The sequence below is a fragment of the Megascapheus bottae genome, chromosome 19 (genome assembly GCF_031878675.1).
Source record: "Megascapheus bottae isolate mThoBot1 chromosome 19, mThoBot2.hap1, whole genome shotgun sequence".
Classification (NCBI taxonomy): domain Eukaryota; kingdom Metazoa; phylum Chordata; class Mammalia; order Rodentia; family Geomyidae; genus Megascapheus; species Megascapheus bottae.
In genome coordinates, this window is record NC_143527.1 from 19,276,727 (window position 1) to 19,298,259 (window position 21,533).

General features: G+C 37.8%; 1 protein-coding gene across 6 annotated transcripts in view; it reads left to right on the top strand.

Moving 5' to 3' along the window:
• Pias2 (protein inhibitor of activated STAT 2) overlaps positions 1-21,533 on the top strand; it is a 55,701-nt gene that overhangs the window by 9,338 nt on the left and 24,830 nt on the right. For 5 of the 6 annotated variants that reach the window (XM_090353158.1, XM_090353153.1, XM_090353156.1 and 2 more), the window contains exons 2-5: positions 8,449-8,923; positions 14,813-14,897; positions 20,889-20,939; positions 21,043-21,133. In XM_090353158.1, the coding sequence (XP_090209284.1) occupies positions 8,449-8,923; positions 14,813-14,897; positions 20,889-20,939; positions 21,043-21,133 (702 nt within the window). Of the gene's footprint in view, positions 1-1,543; positions 1,651-8,448; positions 8,924-14,812; positions 14,898-20,888; positions 20,940-21,042; positions 21,134-21,533 lie in introns of all 6 variants that reach the window. The other variant, XM_090353154.1, reaches the window with a different exon arrangement.

Here is a 21,533-nt window from a genome sequence, read left to right on the forward strand (position 1 = left end):
AGTGACTTCATTGTAATCTTGTTTTCTATTATGGATTCTTTAATTTATGAGTTAAAAGACTTAGTTCCCAAACATTGGAATTTCTGCGGCTAACTTGTGTTATGGTTAGGTAGCATAGTTTGTATAATAAACCTGTTTAAGCTTGTCATTTTCCCTCCCTTGTGGTGCTTGGTTTCAAACCCAGTGATAGGCAGGTGCTCTACCATTGAGAACTCTTGCTTGATAGCTAAGGCTGGCCTTGAGGTTGAGATATTTTCTGCCCCAAATTCTCAAGTTTGGGATTACAGGCATGGTGATATCACTTCTGGTATGTGTCTGTCAACCTGTTGTTGATGTAAACTTTCAAATATGTCCAGTAATTAAGTTTGATTGGTACATTTTTCATGTCTCATATCTGTTTTTCTTAAAAGAACAGACATGTTCATCTTTGTACTTATTTTTTATTTTTTTCAATTGTGTTTTATTGTTGAGGTGATATTATAGAGGGGTTAGAGTTAACATTCATCATCGTAGTTATTTTTACATCTTTTTTTAAATAAAAATTCACTTTGAAATTATTAGTTCATGAAAGTTTAAATCTGTTTTGCTGAATTGAAAGTTCTAAGAGTGCTGTTTGTATTAAATACCACTGTTTGATCTTACTTAAATATTTTTGTGTTCTTTTATTTTAGTTTTTACTCAAAAGAGTTAAGATTTTAAGCCAGTTGCCAGCAACTAGAGCCTGTAATCCTAGCTACTCAGGAGGCTGAGATCTGAGGATTATGTTTCAAAGCCAGCCCCAAGCAGAAAAGTTTGTGAGACTCTTCTCTTGAATTAATGAACAAAAAACCAGAAATGAAGCTGTGGTTCAAGTGATACAAAGCCAACTTGGAGCAAAAAAGCCAAGGGACAGTACCTAGGCCTTGGCAAGAAAACAAAAACACAGTAACAAAAAGCTGTTATGGATATAAGAATGATGTTCTACTGGTTTTTGGTGGCTTATGACTGTAATCCTAGCTACTCAGGAGGCTGAGATCCTGAGACTCTTGATTTGGAAGCCATACCATGTAGAAAGTTCATGAGACTTTTTAATTACCCCAAAACTGGAAGTGGAGGTATGACTAACGTGATAAAGCACCCAGCTATGAGCAAAAAAGGTGAGCAGAGTTTGAGGCCCAGAGTCAAGCCATAGATAGAACTGGTGTACTACAAGCACATGCACACAGGCCCACACAGAATTTTGGATAATACATTGTGGAGCTTTTTGGGTTCTACTTTTTTCATTCAGCATAATTGGAAGTCAGATAGATGATTTATAAGCATGTTGTGCCTTTTATTTTTTTAAAATTGTTCAGTGTATAGTATGAGTATCCTGTTTAACCCTTTACCTCTTGAAGGATATCTGGGTTGTTAATCTTGGGAGCTAAAATGTTAAGTCCTGTAAACATTTGTACACAGATTTTTTTTTTTTTGACTGAAGTGTTTTCCCCCCCTCCCCGGATAAATACCCAGGAGTGCTTGTTGTATATGTAATTTTTAAAGAACTTGCTGAACTCTTTTCCAGAGTTGCTGTACCATTGTACATCCCTACCAACAGTGTATGAAGTGATCCAGTTTCTCTGCATCCTTGCCAGCATTTGGTGTTAACACTTTTTCCTTTTAGCCATTCTGGTAGGTATCTAGTGATGTCTTAGTTTCCTGATGGCTAGTGTTGTTAGATATTTTTATGTGCTTATTTGCCATCTGTATATTCTTATTGATGAAATGTGTCCATGTCTTTTATCTTTTTTTTATTAGAATATTTTTCTCTGGCTTTTGAGTTTTAAATATTCAAAGTATATTCTAGACACTAGTATTTCATTAGATGAATAGCTTGTAAATATTTCCTTCAAACCTGTTGATTCTTTTCATTCTCTTAAAAGGATCTTTTATAGAGACCATGTTTTAATTTTAATAAAATCTACTGTATTTTGCTTTTTCTGAATCTTGCGTGTGTCAAATCTAAGAACTTTTGCCCAACCCTAGATCTTGAAGATGTTCTTAAAAATAGTAATATAATTTTTACATTTGTCTGTGATTCATATGTGGAACATGTCAGATATGTATGAAAGTTCATTAAAAAATCTGTGGCTGTCTTGTTCCATAGCCACTCACCAAAAGCTTGTCTTTGTCCGAAATTATTTGGGGATGTATAGCAGATTTATTTCTGCATTCTTAAGCTGTATATCTTCCCACTAATAGCATACAATCCTTATTGCTGTGGCTAAGTTATGAAAATGGATAGACGGACTCCCATCTGTTCTTGATTTTTTTTTTTTTTTTAGTTACTTTGTCTTTTCTTCCCTTTTTCTCCCTCTCCTGTCTTCCTGCCCCTTTTGTAGTCCTAGGATTGAGCTCAGAGTTGTACAGGCTAGACAAGTGCTCTACTACCTCTGAGCTGTATGTCTGTCTTAAGCCTCCCTTTGAAAGAATTGTGTAGCTCTTCTGGTAGTTCTTTTCTCTCTGTAGGTAAATTAATAATCTCATCTGTGTCTACAAAATGTCTTGCTGGGATTTATATAGTTATTATGGTAAACTTCTATCTCAATTTGGGGAAAATTGACTTATAAGTCAAGCCTTCCAATCCTTCAAGAGTCAATTTGTTAGAGCCTCTTCGGTTTCTTTCTCTAGTGTAGTTTTCAGATACAAGTTTAATGGGTTTTCGCATATGTCCATTGTTAGTTTAGAATGATGTGATTAGTTTTTGTGTATTGGCATTATCTCCTGTGATTTTTTTTGCCTAATTCATTTGTAAATTTTTGGGAGTTTTGTTGACTTGATGGGATTCCTATGTAGAGTAGATATGACATCTGCAAATAGTTTTAAGTATTTTTCACCTTGCTGTTCATTTTTTTGTCTTTTTCTACTATAATTACTAGGTCAAATTAGTGGATAGAGTAGACATCCTTGTTTTACTGCTGTTATTAGGTAGAAAACATTCCCTTCACTGTTCAGGAAATCTGAGCTCTAGGTTCTGTGTGTGTGAGTGCATGTGATATAGATATTTATCCAGTTGAGGAATTCTTTTTCTGTATTGATTGATTTGATCATATGCCTTTCAACTATTAATTTGGTGTACTTTGTTGATTTCAAACATTGAACACAGCCTTAAAGTTTTTTTCAATATATTCAGGAGAAAATATTGAGCAGTGAACTTAGAAAATTTTCTGGTATGATAAAATGTTCTAGGATCCTCTTATGTTTTTTCGCCTTCACATCTATAACCAGCTAATTCTTTCAAGGAACCTCAAGGAAATATTTATGGGAAATATTTAGACTGCAGTCACTTTGTTCCCTTTCCTGTCTGAAAACAATACTTTTATTTAACTAAAATTGGGATACTTGATTATCACTGGTTCTGGAGTCAAGGCCTGGGTACTCTCCTTTTGACTTTTCTGCTCGAGGCTACTGTTCTGTCCTTAGAGCCAACAGCTCTACATCCAGCTTTTGTGGTACTTAATTGAAGATGACTCTCCTGCATGAGCTGGCTTTAAACCTCAGTCCTCAGATCGCAGCCTCCTAAGTAGCTATTTTTTAGTCTTTTAAAACTAAGTTTTAATATTTGGTGTCCATCAGTTACACAAGGGGATTTTAGATCTCTATAGAATGGTTTTCTTGATTGTAATATGTGCTATTTTTGTAATTTACACAGTGTACTTTGAGCAAATTCATTTCATTTCAGACAAATTGGTGGGTTTCATTGTGCTGTCTTCATGTATATAGAGATATATCGTTAATCCCCCCTCAGTGTGGCCTCCTTTTCCTACTCCCTTGGATCTCTTCCAAGGCAGTCCCCCCTTTTACAGCATGTCCCATTACCACTACTGTTGTCATTGTCGTGGTTGCCATGGTCTTCATTGTCATCTTCGGTCTCTAGTAATGAACCAGCACATAGGATTTTGAATGAGTTTCCTTTTTCTTTTCCTCTTCTTGTTGCTGTTGTTATTTTAGGGTTTCAAGTTTACTTAGCTTGCTTGTTCATTGCTGGGAATCTTGATATTTGAGCCATGCCTCCAGCCCAATGTTTGGCTTTTCTCTATTAACATGGTGATCTCCACTTCATCCATTTTCTTGTAAATGACATTATTTATCTTTGTGGTTGAACAGTATTCAATGGGGTGTTTGTGTGTACATACATATATAAGCCATTGTTTTCTTTATCCATACATCAATTGGTACCTAAGCTGATTACACTACTTGGCCATTGTGACTAATTCTGCAGTAAACCTATGTATATAAATATCTCTCTTGCGTATTATATTTAGACTGTTGGATGGTGGTATAGTGACATCATAGAGAAGGATAGGTCAGCTGGGAGCTGGTGGCTCATGCCTGTAATCCTAACTACTCAGGGGCTGAGATAATGAGGATCATGGTTCAAAGCCAGCCTGGGCATGCTATGAGACTCCTAACTAATCACCAAAAAACTAGAAGCGGAGCTGTGGCTCAAAGTGGTTGAGTTAGCACCTAAACAAACAAAAACCCAGCTCAGGGGCTTTGCCCAGGGTCCTGTGTTAAAGCCCATGACCAACAAGGAAAAAAAAAAAAGAGTAGGTCTATTTTTAGTGTTATATATGAATGAACCTCTGTTCTGATTCTCACAGTAGTGAAGCTCTATCAGCAGTGTATGAAGGTTCCTTCTCCTTTACATCCTTGGAAGTATTTGTTGTTGTTTTCTTGATTGGCATTCTGATTTGGGTAATACATTATTTTGCTGTAGTTTGCATTTTCTTTATGGCTAAGAGTATTGAACTTCTTCATGTACTTATAAGTCATTTGTAGTTCTCTATAGAATTGTCAACTGATTTGCCTGTTAATTGGATAATTTCTTTTTCCTGTTTTAATTTTTTGACACCTGTGTATTTTGGATATTAATCCTTTATCCATTGAATAGCAGATGAAGATTTTTCTCTCTTCTAGTAATTGTTTGGTAACAATTTTTTTTTGGTCGATCGTGTGGTTTGAACTCTGGGCCTGGACGTTGTCCCTGAGCTCTTAAGCTAAAGGCTATTGCTCTACTACTTGAGCTATAGTACCCCTTCTGATTTTCTGGTGGTTAACTGGAGATAAGAGTCTCACAGACTTTCATGCCTAGGCTGGCTTTGAACTGAGATCCTCAAATCTCAGCCTCCTGAGTAGCTAGGATTACGGGCATGAGCCAGTGACACTAGCAGCAGAAACTTTTTTAGCCTCAGAAATACTGTTTATTTACACCTATTTAATCCTAAAGAATTAGCTATAATAATACAGTTAAGTGAAAGCATTAGTGGGGGTAGAGAAGCTGACAAAGGGAAAGAAGAAGGGGAAAACAAAATTTTGTGCCAAAACTGGGCCTTGTGTTCTTGCTTAGTGAGAGGCTGCTGCTTGAGCCTCACCTCCTCTTCCAGGAACAGGAAATTTTCATAGCAGTTTTGTCTTTGTGCCCTTATCCAAGTTTAGATCAACGTTTCATGTGTCTGAAGCAGGGAATGTACAAATACTTTTAATTTAATGCAGTACCATTTACCATTTTTTTTCCTTTTATTCTGGACAATTGAAGTCATATTTAGAAAATAATTACCTATGCCTATATCTTTCAGAATTGGCCATGTGTTTTCCTGTAGTAGTTTTAGGTCTTACATGTGGTCTTTCATTCATTTATTTTAATTTTTTTTAAACAGGGATAATGATTTATCTTTTGCAAAAAATCAGTTTCCTAGCATCATTTGTTGAAGAAGCTGTCTTTCTCCAGTGTATGCTTTTGGGTCCTTTGTCAAAGACCTGATGGCTATAGTGTGATTTTTCTTTTTCTGGTTTTTGGGGTTTTGTTTTTGTTGTTTGATTGATCTTCGGGGTATCTTTAACCTTCAAAGAAACATTGTTATTTGGTTACATGTAACCATTTGTTTCCAGTTCAGTGAGATATTTTCTAAGTGTAGTGACTTCAGCTTGCCTTCATTGGTATATGTAATCTTTCAGTTAAATAATATATTAGCTTAAACATACATATAAATTGTTTTGTGTATATCTTAAATGTAAAGAAGCAAGCTAGTCTTAGGTTTTTTTTTGTTTTTAGAATTCAGTTTAGTAGTTGTGGGGCTAGAGATAGATTGTCAGGCCATGTGTCTCCTAGACAAATACTCTACCACTGAGCCATAGCCTCAGACTTATACTATTTTTTTTTCTTGCATTGAGGTTTAAACTTAGCCTCCTGTGCTCTTGAAGATTTGATTTCTTGCTTCTTCAGCTGACACTATTCCACTTGAGCCATACTTCCAGCCTAGCATTTGGTTGATTATTTTGAGGATAGAATCTTACGGATTTTTCTGCTTATGCTGTCTTTGAACCTTGATCTTTTGGCCCTCAGCCTCCTGAATAAGATGAGAGAGCAGAGAGAGCTGCCAGTGCCCAGTTCTTATGTAGCTTTAAAAAAAAATTAATTATGCCAACATGTTTCCCTGTATAGAAATTTCTATACCTAGAGTCAATACCAATTGTAACTGAAATATTGAAAGGCAGATTTTGGGAGCTTTAGGGGAGGCAGGAGAATAGAGTGGAAGAGTCTGCTTTGAAAATATTAGACCAAAGTTGTAGACACCAGAAATGAGTGAAAGAAAATAGTTGAAATCCATTCTGTGTGTGTGTGTGTGTGTGTGTGTGTGTGTGTAATATGCTTTTATTGTTAGTATTAAGGTGTACAGAGAGTTTACCATTTTCTAAGTCAAGTAATGATTGCCTTTTTTCTTTTTTTTTGGCATGATGTCACCCCTTCCTTCACTTTCCCCAGAAATCCATTTTTAGTAGTACTTCTAGTGGACTAGCTTTATTCTTCGGATGACCCTCCTTAAACTACATGCTAGAAGAAGGACCAAGTTTTGAACTTGGTTTGAAAACAAAGTAAAAAAATCCATATAATCCTATTTTGAAAGCATTTTGGAGATTATTCGAGTGCTAAATCAAGAAGAGGGTCATTATTGTTCTTCTGAAGTAGAAATTGATGAGCAGGCAGATGAAATGACTTTTCCAGAGTTCTAACTCTTAGAGCCAGGGTTTGACCTCTTAACTACAGTTTTCAAGTGTTCCATAGGGTCCTTTTCATTCATTCATTATCTTTAGTTGTGTTTCTGGTGGTGTGTCTTGTCTTTTCAGCATTTTGTAGTTCAAATACCATTCTGTCTGCTGGTCAGAATCCAGTAATTCCATATTCATGGTTGTAAGCCTTTATCTGTCGTCTTCTTTTTTTTTGTTTGTTTTGTTTTTAAATAACTCTCTGCCATTCTCTGGATGCCCAGATAAGACCTTTAGTCTTTATTGAAGGTAATCCAGGCTGCTGTAGATATTCCTTACTGATCTGGAAGGTAGGAAAACTAAAAGGTATAGTAAGAAGATGTGTCCTGAGATAAGACCCCAAGGGCTTTGGTTAGCTCCAAGAAGTCTACCTTTTCTTTGTGTCTGCCCCTCTGTGTCTTGTCTGTGTCTGTCTCTGCCCTGCCTTGCACATACATCCATTGATCTTTATAGGTAAATTCTGACTGGTGTGGTTTACAGATTGAAAACCACTAAGTAGCTAAAGCAGTCAGGTTATTGAGGCAATGGGGCAGCAAGTGGTTAAAAGAACTTAAGTTTTGTTGAATAAATAACAGGAGAAATGTGAAGCTTTAATGTTTTAACATCTAAGAAAAGTCAATAGAGTAGCATAGAGGGTGATCTTGCTGTCTAGAGCTTATCTTATGGCTACTCAGTTCCTTACTCTCTGAAGGTCTTTTTCTCTTGGGTTTGGAAGTTTTTATTTACTGCTAGATAAGATGCATATGAATTTTGACTTGATTGTTATAAACTTTGAGACAAGTTCTTGTAGTTGAATGTAGTCTTGAAGTAACTTTGTAGCTTAGAACTCAAGATCCCATCTCTATCCCCACTTCCCATGTATAGGAATTATAGACTAGTATTGTAGTCTAATATTTTAAAATATAGTTTGTGTGTGTGCATGTGTGCCAGGTTTTTTTTTTTTGTTTTTGTTTTTTGTGGGTCATGGGGCTTGAACTCAGCCTGGGCACTGCCCCTGAACTCTTTAGCTTACCGCCCTACCCTTGGACCAAGCCCCACTTCCTATTTTCTAGAGGTTAATTGGAGATAAGAGTCTCAGGTCCTTTTGTGCCCGGGCTGGCTTTGAACCTTGATCCTCAGATCTCAGCCTCCTGAGTAACTAGGATTACAGGTGTGAGCCATTGCATCTGGCTAGTTTTGAGGTGTCCATGCCCAGTTAAGAGGCTTAAACAATGTAACTTTTAGATTTTTAATCTGAAAAGTTGGCTTCATGAATATTAATCATTCTAGATAGTATAATGCTGGTTACTAATACATAAAAGTTGATGGACTGCAGGAAACAACAGATTTTAGAATTTTTATGTGCTTAACAATGACTGTTCGCTTCTTTTTCTTTTCTTTTAGAATATGGTTTCTAGTTTTAGGGTTTCTGAACTACAAGTGTTATTAGGCTTTGCTGGACGAAATAAAAGTGGACGCAAGCATGACCTCCTGATGAGGGCACTGCATTTATTGAAGAGTGGCTGTAGCCCTGCGGTTCAGATTAAAATCCGAGAATTGTATAGACGCCGATATCCACGGACTCTTGAAGGACTTTCTGATTTATCCACAATCAAGTCATCTGTTTTCAATTTGGATGGTAGTTCATCACCTGTAGAACCTGACTTGGCTGTGGCTGGAATCCACTCGTTGCCTTCCACATCAGTTACACCTCACTCACCATCATCTCCTGTTGGTTCTGTGCTGCTTCAAGATACTAAGCCCACATTTGAGATGCAGCAACCATCTCCTCCAATTCCTCCTGTCCATCCTGATGTGCAGTTAAAAAACCTGCCCTTTTATGATGTTCTTGATGTTCTCATCAAGCCCACAAGTTTAGGTAAGTGTGAGAGAAATCAGTTTTTTTCTGGACAAGAAAGGAAAATCAACTTTGAACTATTGATTGTGATTTACTGTTAATTCTTTCAATTTGAGGCATTAATGCAAATGTTTAAATGTATGGGTAAATAAAATACAAGCAGCCATAACTGAAGTCTAACATAAAACCTCATGCCATTTGCTCTATTTTTCCAACTTTTTGTTAAGCTAAAATAATTGTGATAGCATCTTGACTTTGTTGATTTTTTTGGAGACAGTAGTCTTACTGCAGCCCAGGCTGGCCCTGAATTCATGTCCCTCCTGCCTCAGCAGTGCTACATACTTGGTTCTTGGTGGTTTTAAAATGTATAGTTCAATGTCTTAAGTATATTCACATTCTGTATCTTTTTTTTTTTTTTGGCCAGTCCTGGGCCTTGAACTCAGGTTTTAGGCACTGTCCTTGGGCTCTTGGGCTTTCTCAAGGCTAGAGCTCTACCACTTGAATCACAGCACCATTTCTGGCTTTTTTCTATGTATGTGGTACTGAGGAATCAAACCTGGGTCTTCGTGCTAGGCAAGTACTCTACCACTAGCCTAAACTCCTGTGTGTCTTTTATATCTTTTAGCAGCATCCATTTCCAGAAATTTTTTTTATCTTGTGAAACTGGAATCACATCTCAGCTTTTTCCCCTTCTGGCGAACTACTTTTTTTTTTTTTTTTTTAATGCCAGAACTCAGGGCCTGAGTGCTGTCCTTTATGTTTTTGCTCAAGGCTAGCAAGCCATTTGAGCTAAAGCTCCACTACTGGCCTTTTGGTGATTAGAGATAAGAATCTCACTGTTTAGGCTGGTTTTAAACCTCAAGTCATCAAATCTCAGCCTCCTGAGTAGCTAGGATTCTGGGAATAAGACATTGAGGATTGAACTCTAGGCTCTTAACATACTGAGTATTTGCTCTGTGATTGAGCCACATTCCCAACCCTAACCATTGTACTTTGTTAATACTCTAGGTAGTTTATATAAATAAATTCATGCAGTCTTCTGAAGAGGCTTATGTAACTTACTGTCCTTAGTGCTCTCTTTGTCTATGTATTTTTCTCTACATATATACATATGTGTGTGTGTGTGTCTATGTATGTGTTTGTCTAAAACCTATCTATTAATAAATATTTGAGACAGGGTCTCCTTTTAGGCTGGTTTTTTTTTTTTTTTTGAGATCCTTTTGCCATAGCCTCCTCAGTGCTTGGATAACAGGCCCATTTTGATTTTTTTTTTTTTAGTGACAGTTCGATATTGGGGATTTAACTCATGTCTCATGCTTGTTAGGTAGGCACTCCTCTAGCTCCCTTTTTGCATTGGTTATTTTCAAGGTAAGTCATGCTTTATACCCTGGATAGCCTGGATTTCTGCCTTCTACTTATGCTTTTTCCCGTTGTTGGTGATGGATGCAGCCCTTACATCCAGCTATTGATTGAGTCTCACAAGTTCTTGAGCTTAGCTTGACTTGGCTTCATACTGTGATTCTCTGAATTTACCTGCCAAGTAGCTAGGATGGCTGGCTTTTAACCATCATGCCTAACTCTATAGACCATAGCATTTTAAACAGCAGCTGTACCATTTTACGTTTCTGCCAGCAGTTCATTTTCTTTTTTTTTTTCTTTTTTGGCCAGTCCTGGGTTTGAGCTCAGGGCCTGAGCACTGTCCTTGGACTTTCTCAAGGCCAGAGCACTACCACTTGAGCCTCAGCACCACTTCCGGCTTTTTTTCTATGTATGTGGTACCGAGGAATCGAACCCCGGTCTTCGTGCATGCTAGGCAAGCACTTTAACCACTAGGCCAATCTCCCGGCCCTCAGCAGTTCATTTTCTTGCTAAACCTCCTTCCTTCTCATCCCCACTTTTTCCCTCCATTTTCCTTCTCTGGTTCATATGGTGGTGGCCATTTTAATAAGTGGGAGGTAATTTCTTGTAGTTTGATTCATGTCTGATTGTGATATTGAATATCTTTATGTGCTTATTGACCATTTGTAAATCATCGGACAAATGCCTATTCATGCCTTTGCTCCCCCTTTTTTTTTTGCTTTTCTTTTGAGAAAGGGTATCATGATATAGACCAGGTTGGGCTCAAATTCACATTGTCTCCCAGATGCTACGATTACTACTACGTGCCACATCATGTCCTGCTAAAAATTACTTTTAGTCATCTGTTTTTATTTGGAAGAATCTGTCAATTTTCTACAAAAGGAAGAAATTGCCTCTAAAAGAGCAATTAAGCCAGGCTGCTTTGTCCATTTTATTTTATTTTTTGGCTTTTTTTTTATGTATGTGTATCTTAGTATTTTTAGTATTTTTTGTTTTTGTGTCAGTTGTGGAGCTGGAACTCAGGGCCTAGGCACTATTTCTGAGTTTATTTTGCTCAAGGCTAATGTTCTACCACTTGAGCCACAGCACCACTTCAGGCTTTTTCTGAGTAGTTTACAGGAGGCAAAGAGGACTTTTCCTGCCTGGGCTGGCTTCAAACTGTGAACTTCAGATCTGAGGTTCTGAGTAACTAGAATTACAGGCATGATTCACAGCACCTGGCTATTTTTAGCATATTTATAGATATTTGACATATGGCCTACCAGATTTATGATTTGTAAACATTTTCTTCCATTCTATGAGTTGCCCCCACCCCTTTTTTTACCTTATTGATAGTATATTTTGGTGCAGAATTATTTGATGATGTACAGTTTGTGTGTGTGTGTGTGCGCGTGCGCGCCAGTCCTGGGGCTTGAACTCAGGGCCTGGGCACTGTCCTTGGACACTTGAACCACAGTGCCACTTGTATTTTTTGGGGGGCTTCATGCATCCTAGGTAAGCACTACCACTAGGCTCCGCTGCCGGCCTAACTTCCTTCCTTCCTTCCTTCCTTCCTTCCTTCCTTCCTTCCTTCCTTCCTTTCATTTTTTGCCAGTCCTGGGCTTGGGCTCAGGGCCTGAGCACTGTCCTTGGTCTTTCTCAAGGCTAGCACTCTACCACTTGAGCCTCAGCACCACTTCTGACTTTTTTCTATGTATGTGGTACCGAGGAATCGAACCTGGGTCTTTGTGCATGCTAGGCAAGCACTCTACCACTAGGCCAAACTCCCAGCCCCAACTTTATTCTTTTGTGTGTAGATATCGTATCTTCTTATATTTTTTCTTTTCTTTTTTTTTGGCCAGTCCTGGGCTTGAGCTCAGGGCCTACGCACTGTCCTTAGACTTTTTCAAGGCTAGAGCTCTACCACTTGAGCCTCAGCACCACTTCCGGCTTTTTTCTATGTGTGTGGTACAGAGGAATCAATCCCAGGTCTTTGTGCATGGTAGGCACGCACTCTACCACTAGGCCAGACTCCCAGCCCCCTCTTCTCATTTTTACAAAATAATTAGTTGGGAAGCCTATCCTTTCCCCTTTTGTCTTTGCACCCTTATTAAAAATCACTTGACCATAACACACAAACTTAATCACTCTTTTCTAGGTGTCTCTTTTAATCACTATATGAGTATTTATAACTATGTAGTAAGTTTGTTTTGTTGTTGTTGTCCTTGGTTTGAATTTTTGTATGGAATTTGCTAGACTCTACCTTGTGTAGAGTCCCCTGCCAGGTTATATTATAGTAAGTGTCCAGTTTTTCTCCTGGAGTAAGATTTGGATCTCAGGGATCTGCTAATGGCGTTTATCTGAATAGCTAGCTTATAAGGGCACACCACTATACCTGTCTTGTTAAATGTCTGTTTTTTGCTGGCTAGCTTCCAGCCTTGATTTGATCTCTGCCTGCTGTGAGTAGTTAGGATTATAGGCTTGAGCCCCCTGCACAGTATTTTGAAATCTGTAAGTGAATTTTCTAGCCTTGTTCCTCAGGTTGTTTTTGGATTTTCAAGGTTCTTTGAGGTTCTGTAAAAACAGTACTACCACCACCACCACTACTACTACTTTTTATGGGGGTCCTATTGCTTGAACTCAGGATCTGGGTACTATCCTTCAGCTTTTTTGCTCAACACTAACACTACCATTTGAGCCATAGTTTCACTTCAGTGGGCTGCATGCTTTCAAGGCAGGCATTATATCACTGAGTCATGCATCCATCCCCATTTTCCAGTTATAAATTTTGAAATAGGTTTTCACTTCCTGCCTATTCATGCACCCAGACTGCAATCTGCCTATTTTGGGTTTTCATGTTTGGTGCTGCTGCATCGAGATTCCCTCATATTAAGGAAGTCTTTCCAGGTATGGTGGCTCACGCCTGTAATCCTAGCTATTTGGGAGGCTGAGATCTGAGGATCTTGGTTCAAAGTCAGCTCCCAGCCCAGGCACTTCAAAGCCCACAAAGCTGAGACTCTCATCTCCAAATAATCTCTAGAAAATGGGAGGTGGGTCTATGGCTCTAGGATAGGGCTGGGGCTCAAGGGTAGGGTGGCAGCCTTGAGCTTAAGAGCTCAGGAACAATGCCAAGACCCAGAGTTCAAGCCCCTTGACTCTTTTCCCCTCCTCAAACACCCCCCCCCCAAAAAAAAAACAAAAAAACAAGCGAGTCTTGGCCTGGTATGGTGGCTCACACTTGTAATCCTAGCTATTCAGCAGGCTGAGATCTGAAGATTGCTGTTCAAAGTGAGACTCATATCCAGTTAACCACTAGAAAACCCGAAGTGGCGCTTTGGCTCAAGGGGTAGAGTGGTAGCCTTGAGCTGAAGAGCTCAGGGACAGCACCCAGGCCCACAGTTCAAGCCCCACCACCGACAAAAAAAGGGGGAGTCTTGTGAATTTTTGTTCCTGGGCGGGCCTGGACCTTCTCTCCTACTCATTTCAGCATCCCAGAATTATAGATATTAGCCACCAGTGCCCAGATTAAAGTCACTATTTTTGTTGTTGCTGTTCTAAGCCCAGGACTCAAATTCAGTACCTGACACTTTGCAAATTGGCTGGCCCTCTACCAGTTGAGCCATGTCTCCGGCTCCCAAACTCATTATATTTAATAAGTATTAGACTTCAATTCTCTGACTTCCCTAATTGACTGTTGTGATGATTGCTTTCTATTATGATGAGATCTGTTTTAATGTACTCTGAAACAAGTTATCAAAAATGGATTCCTTAGTTAACATGAAAGAAAGCTTTATTTCTGTTAACCATTGTTTAAGAATGTTTTTATATTTTGTATTCATACATATTATGAGATTCCATTCCTATACTTTTCTAGCATAATAGAAATCAAGGAAAAATATGTCTGAAGTACAGGAGTCTACTTTAGACACTTCTTGAACTAAGGGCCTGAGCACTGTCCTTAGGCTTTCTTAAGGCTAGAGCTCTACCACTTGAGCCACAGTGTCACTTCCAGCTTTTTTTATATATGTGGTGCCAAGGAATCAAACCCGGGTCTTCATGCATGCTAGGCAAGCACTTTACCACTAGGCCAAACTCACAGCACCCATTTAGGTAATCTTTTTTGTAAGTAAATCATAATTCTGTATTGTAGCTTATTTATTTGTAAGTTTGAAATACTGCATTTTCTTCTATGCTCTAAATGACTGTAAGGCACTGAGAACATGGCATAACAAAGCCTGTAGTTCTTGGATAGCATTCCTCTGGGGTAGGTTTCTACCCTTTGACTCTTTCTATATAAGGGTATTATCCAGTATGGAATATTATCTTAACAATTTGTAATATTGTAACAGTACAGGGTAGTTAGTATTTTAAAGAATGAATAAATATTTAGAATTAAGGAAACTCCTTGGGAATGACTTTTACTTGTAATTCCAAGACTAATGCAGTTTATTACATACTTGGTTTTAGAATTTGAGCATTTGTGGACACTTTATCAAAAGTACCTGGTTATTGTAAATACTTAGATCCTTGGATTTGTTAATGAAATGTTTTTTTCCCCCCTCCTTTTCTCAGTTCAAAGCAGCATTCAACGATTTCAAGAGAAGTTTTTTATTTTTGCTTTGACACCTCAACAAGTTAGAGAGATATGCATATCAAGGTAAGAGCAAAGTTTAGAATGTTTCTCTGTGAATGTGTGCAGTCTGTTAGTGATGTCGTGGCAGTGCTACATACTAGATGGTTTAAACAGAAATTTATTTCTCACAATTCTAAAGACTTACCCAGTATCAAGATATTGACTGGTTTTACTTTTCTTAGTACTTTCATTTTTGCTTGCTTATTTTTTGTGTCCTCATAATGTCCTCATATGCTCTGTCTCTTCTGTACATCATGTTTTTATTAGACCAGCATGAACCACCTTTAAAAACTCATTTAAGCAGGGCTGGTGGCTCATGCCTGTAATCCTTGCTACTCAGGAGGCTAACATCTGAGGACCCAGGTTTGAAGCCAGTCCAGGTAGGAGAGTCCTCATGAGATTCTTTTTTTTTTTTTTTTTTTTGCCAGTGGGCTTGAGCTCAGGGCCTCAGCACTGTCCTTGGACTTTCTCAAGGTCAGAACTCTACCACTTGAGCCTCAGCACCATTTCTGGCTTTTTTCTTTTTCTTTTTCTTTTTTTTTTTTTTGCCAGTCCTGGGCTTGAACTCAGGGTCTGAGCAATGTCCTTGGACTTTCTCAAGGCTAAAGCTCTACCACTTGAGCCTCAGTACCAGTTCCGGCTTTTTTCTATGTATGTGGTACCGAGGAATCGAACCTGGGTCTTCATGCATTCTAGGCAAGCACTTTAACCACTAGGCCAAACTCCCGGCCCCTGGCTTTTTTCTATGCATGTGGTACCGAGGAATTGAACCTGGGTCTTCGTGCATGCTAGGCAAGCACTCTACCACTAGGCCAAATTCCCGGCCCCCTCATGAGATTCTTATCTCTAATAAACTACTTGGAAAAGTCCAGAAGTGGTGCTGGTGCCCTGGCTCAATGATAGCCCACAGGTCCTGAGTTCAAGCCCCAGGTTTAACAAAAACAAAATCTCATTTACCACAATTTCTTATTGAAAGATCTAGTTTCCAAGGAGACTATGTCAAGGAGAATATGTGATAACAACTGAAAGACAAGGTGCTCATAAGGTTTTTGTAATTCCAAAATGAGGTACATTTCAATAAATACTTTTGAGTAAAAGTAAATATTATTAGATAAGAAAAAAGCTTGAACAATTTATGGCAAATGGTGCTTTATAGTCATCTTGAACAAAAATTAGAAGAAATTTTATAACAGTTCAGGAAAGTACTGTTTAATTTTGAAAATAGAAGGAACCTAGGCACATTTGGAAAGAACAAATAAATGAAAAAATGGAAAAGGAAATGTGTTTTATCTACTTTTCCAATCAAATAATTTGTTCATCTTTAATGTTAATATCTGTGTGTGCGCATGTGCATGCGTGCGTGCGTGCGTGCGTGTGTGTGTGTGTGCTCACGCACACGTAACTGTATGATTGATAGTACTGGGACTTAAATTTAAGGCCTGGATGCTATCCCTGAGGAGATTTTTTTCCTTGACAAGGCTAGTGCTCTACTACTTGAGCTACAGCTTCACTTCTGGCTTTCTAGTGGTTAACTGGAGATCAGAGTCTCACAGACATTCCTGCTTTGTGCAGTAATCTTCAGATCTCAGCCTCTTGCATAGAGATCTAATCATAGGTGTGAGTCACTAGCACCTGGCTAGTAACTTGTGTATATGACTCTCTAATGTTGCCCTCTTACAAGATGCAGCATAAGCAAATTGAAAAGTATTTTTCTGAGACTATAAAGAGTACTGTGGAACTTTTTTGAATACTTTTGTTTGAAATGCTAGAAAGTTTTTAATAAGGGCATTGTTTAATAAACTTGGGTAATTTTCTGTTAAACATAATTCAGTGAGTTGTTTACAGCCCGATTTTTCTGTCTTTAGTCTCTTGTTAAGTGTGTATGATCCATCTCCCAAGGTAATGAATCTGAATATATGGACCATATAATTCTTGAAAACATCTACTAACTTAAAGTATATTATTCTCTGGAAGACTCTGGGACTAGTCACATGACATTTGTTAAAATTATACACCTCAATAAAACCCTCAAGATTTTTAAAACTTGGGATTCCTGAAAAGCAGTATATACCTGGATAGATTGACTTGTGATAATTTTGAGAATACTAATCAAATTTTGAGAATACTAATCAACTGACAAGTGAAACTGAAAAAATTTTAAAGACTTTTAAAAAGTACATATCATCAGTCGGGCTGGGTGGGTGGCCTAGTGGTAGAGTTCTTGCCTAGCACGCACGAAACCATGGGTTCCATTCCTTGATAACATATACCGAAAAAGCCGGAAGTGATGCTGTGGCTTGAGTAGTAGAGCACTAGCCTTAAGAAAGCTCAAGGACAGTGCCCAGGCCCTGAGTTCCAGCTACAGGACTAGAAAAAAACAAACCCAACATACCATTTGTTTTTAATTTTGTGTCCATGATGAAACTTGTTTGAGATCAGCACTTGCTCAGTGTATAGTAAGTACAAGGCATTTTCTATAAGGTGCTTTGAGTCCTGTTTTTGAACCAGTTGATTTACTGATGCTGCAGGTTGTTACATGAAAAGAGCCAATTCAATAAGGACTGATGATGTTAACCTTGGTAGTTTGGAAAAACTGGGATATTGTGTATACTTTTGAAAGACAATGGTTAGAATAAGTAGATCTGAAAATACCTATTTTAAGATACTTTTTTTTTAATGGCCAAAACAAGAATAAATTGTGAGTAGTTTACTACTTAACAGTTGCCTTGAGAACGTATGAGTGAGGTGAGAGCTGGTGGCTCATGTTTGTAATTTGTTATCCTAGCTCTAGGAAACTGAAAATGGCAGGCTTGTGGATTGAAGCCAATGCAGGCCAAAAATACGTGAAACCTCTTCGCAACCCATAGTTGAGGGTGTGGTGTGTGTCTGTTATCTTAAGCTTTGTGGGAAGCTGAGATTGAGAGGATTATGGTCTGGCCATCCTGAGCAGAAGTCTGAGACTATATGTCAGCCAAAGAAGCTAGATGTGACCATGTATGCCTGTCATTCTAGCTACAATTGGAAGCCTAAAATAAATGTATTGCACTCCAAATGTATATATAGGCTGGAAGTGAGACCCCTTTCAAAAATAGCCCAGGCAATAAAAAGGTCAAACCCTAGTACTGCCTCAAGAAGTGTGTGTGTGCATGCACATATAATTTGACTATAAGCGTAAATATATAAAAATGAATACATGGTAAATATAAAGATGAGATGCTTCTTGGTTAGGTAAATAGGTGACTTGAGAGCTGACTGTCAAATTCTTCATTTTATATGTTTGTATTGTTTTGAGGTTTGGGCTTCAAATATTATTAACTTGTTAAGTAATGACTAAATTTTTAATTATCTTAAAGTCATGTTCTGTAGATAAATGGTGATTACACAGTACAAATGTACTCAGTGTTAGACCATTAGCTAATTGTAATGATATTTATTTTTCATATTTTTAACCTTAATTTGTAGTAAAGATGACAGAGATGCACATGTACACTACAAACCCCAGCACTTTTCACAAACTGTTATGCAGAAAGTCTATGTATATACCCTTCTTGCCTCCTCCCTGCCCAGGTCTTGAACTCAGGGCCTAGGCATTGTATCTGACCATTTTTGTACAAGGTTGGTGCTCTCCTACTTTGAACCATAACTTCACTTCCAGTTTTCTGGTTAATTGGAGATGAATCTCACAGCCTTTCCTGCCCTGGACTGTCTTTGAAGCATGATTCTCAGACCTCAGACTCCTGAAGTAGTTAGGGTTGAGGTGTGAGCTACCAGTGCCTGGCTTGTTTTTTTTAATTAAGTGGAGTAAAGGTTTGGTATCTGGAGTAATAATCAACAGTATTTGTAAGCCAACTACAAGCATGACAGTTTCATTGAATATCACTTGGGTTAACTTCTTAAAATAATTTCTAGCTTTATTCAGTTTTTCACAGTTATTGTTATTAAAAAGGTGATATACAGAGAGGTTACAATTAGATAGATCAGGTAAAGGATACATTTCTTTTTGGACAGTGTGACCCCTTCTCTCACTTCTTTCTCTCACTCTTTTTTCTGTCTCTTAAGGATTTTTTACCTTGATTTTTTGAGGAAATGGTTTGACTTACTAGACAGTTACAAACATAGTGTAATATACCCTTTTCCTATCTTTCCTTAATAACAGCAGCTTACATTTATATGCAAAATATATGAAAAGTTATCATCTGATGGTGAAATCTGCACTTTAGTTAATATTACTGACTTTTCTGCTAATCAATTCCAAATCACATTTAATAATTATGTTATCCTAATCATATTTTGCTTAATTTGTGTTTCTTAATTTTTCCTTGTCTTGAGAGACTTAATGACACCTTTGAAGAATAATGATCAGATATAGTATAAAATGCCCTTCAGTTTAGTTGTATCTGATTTGTTTTTTTTAACATTGTTAGATTGAGACTATTGTGGGGAAGAATATCTTCAGTTATATCCTCTTCTCAGTATGTCATCAGTTACTACATAATATCGAGAGACCTTATTTCTTGTGATACTTTACCAGGTTCATGTACTGTGTCTTGAATTTCTGCACTGCAAAGTTACTGATTTCTTTTTTGTTATTAATATATATCCTGAGGAGGATAATTTGAGACTGGGCATAGAAACTAGTTTATTAGTCATTTGTGAATCTTCATTGAATCTTTCCTTCAGTAAAACATTCCTATTGCAGTGGTGACTTTCCTTTGTCTTTATTTTTTCATTTAAGAGACAACTGTCCTTCTCATTCATTCTTTCATTTACTTATATCTGTATAAGTGTGCTGTGCAATATAACCTATAACTACAGAAATTTATATTGTAGCTCAGTTCATTATTAGGAATTCTTTTCTTTTTGGAGTGGGAGGCAGTCCTGGCCTGAGGACTTCAAGGCTAGTGCTCTACCACTTGAGCCTCAGCACTACTTCCAGCTTTTTTTCTATATATGTGGTACTGAAGAATTGAATCCCGGTCTTTGTGCATGCTAGGCAAGCAGTCTACTACTAGGCCACACACCTGGCCCCTGGGAATTCTTTCAGATTGGCTCCTTTTTTCTTTTCTTCCCAAATCTGCTTTGAAGCACTCCTTGATCTTCTTGCATCATAAGATGCTCAAACTATCTTTGTTTTTTGTTTTTGTGTTTTTTTTTTTTTAAATTAGTCACTTCTCCATGGAGCCCTGGTTCCTCTTAAAATTGTAACAGCTGTAAAAGAGGTAGAAGTAAGAGAAATAATACTCTAGCATATTATACATTCTGAATTTGAATCATTGCTTCTTGTGTCATTTCTGTGTGCCTATTTCTATTAGACTCAACTCTCAAGCTTTTAAAAATCCAATTGAAGGGACTGGGAATGTAGCTTAGTGGCAGAGTGCTTGCCTAGTATCCATAAAGCCCTAGGTCCGATTCCTCAGTACCATATAAACAGAAAATGCTAGAAGTAGCACTGTGGCTCAAATGGTAGACTGCTAGCCTTGAGCAAAAGAACTCAGGGACAGTAGCCAGGCCCTAAGGTCAAGGCCCAGGACTGGCAGAAATCTGTCAATCCAGTTCAGATGTTCAGGGTTTTTTTCATACGAATAAAATTGAAATCTGTAAGGATCAAACCCTCAAATCATTGGGTTTTAAGGCTCCTTGGGTATTTACAGTGTACAGCAAATTTAGGAGCTATTGTTACACCTTTTAATTTCTTCCCTTAGCTGATAGCAATAATGAAATTTAGAATAGATCGTTAAATTCAGATTTAGAGGTGGGGTGGTGTTTCTATTAGGTCTTGTGAAGATTAATCAGTGGGGTCAGCTCTTTTTGGCTTTAGCACTACTTCCTTCCGGTTCTGTTATGTTACTAATGTGTCCGTTCCTTTCATTTAGAAGTGTGTGTACCTGTACACTGATGTGTGCATATATATATATATATATATATATATATATATATATATTCTCCCTTGTGTGAGTACTCGTGTGAAAGTTGTGGTTTTTGAATCTTGCTTTTTTGTTTTTGTTGTTGTCACAGGGATTTTTTGCCAGGTGGCAGAAGAGATTATACAGTCCAAGTTCAGCTGAGGTAAGTTTGAAATTTTGTCCTTGTAAACTGTGTACTAGTCCCTGAATTTTAAAACATAGAAGTATGGTTGAATATACTAAGAAAGGTTTTCTTTTCCATACAGACTTTGCTTGGCAGAGACAAGTTGCCCTCAAGAAGATAATTATCCCAATAGTCTATGTATAAAAGTAAATGGAAAGCTGTTTCCTTTGCCTGTAAGTTGCTTTTTATTCATCACATGCTTATGTAAGTTTACAATAAATACTGACAAAGTCTAGAAACAGTGACAACTCAATACCATTGAACAGTTCTAACATCCCAATTAAATACAGTTTTTCCCTGGAATAATATAAGGCTAATTTCAAGTCTTGAGAAGATGAGCTTAGAAAATATTGCTTCAGAATTTAGAGACGCTCTGAAAGACTCTTGGGACCACATCAACAACTGAATGTAGTTTTTGAACATGTAGGATAGCATGTTGTAGTGGATGTCTGGGTTGGCTAAGCCTGAAGCATAAATGACATTTAAAAAACCAAAGCTGCTGAGAATGATTGGCCACAGAATTCTAAATTCCAAGTTTGTTCTTTGATGATTTCAGATATTTTGATGGGCAAT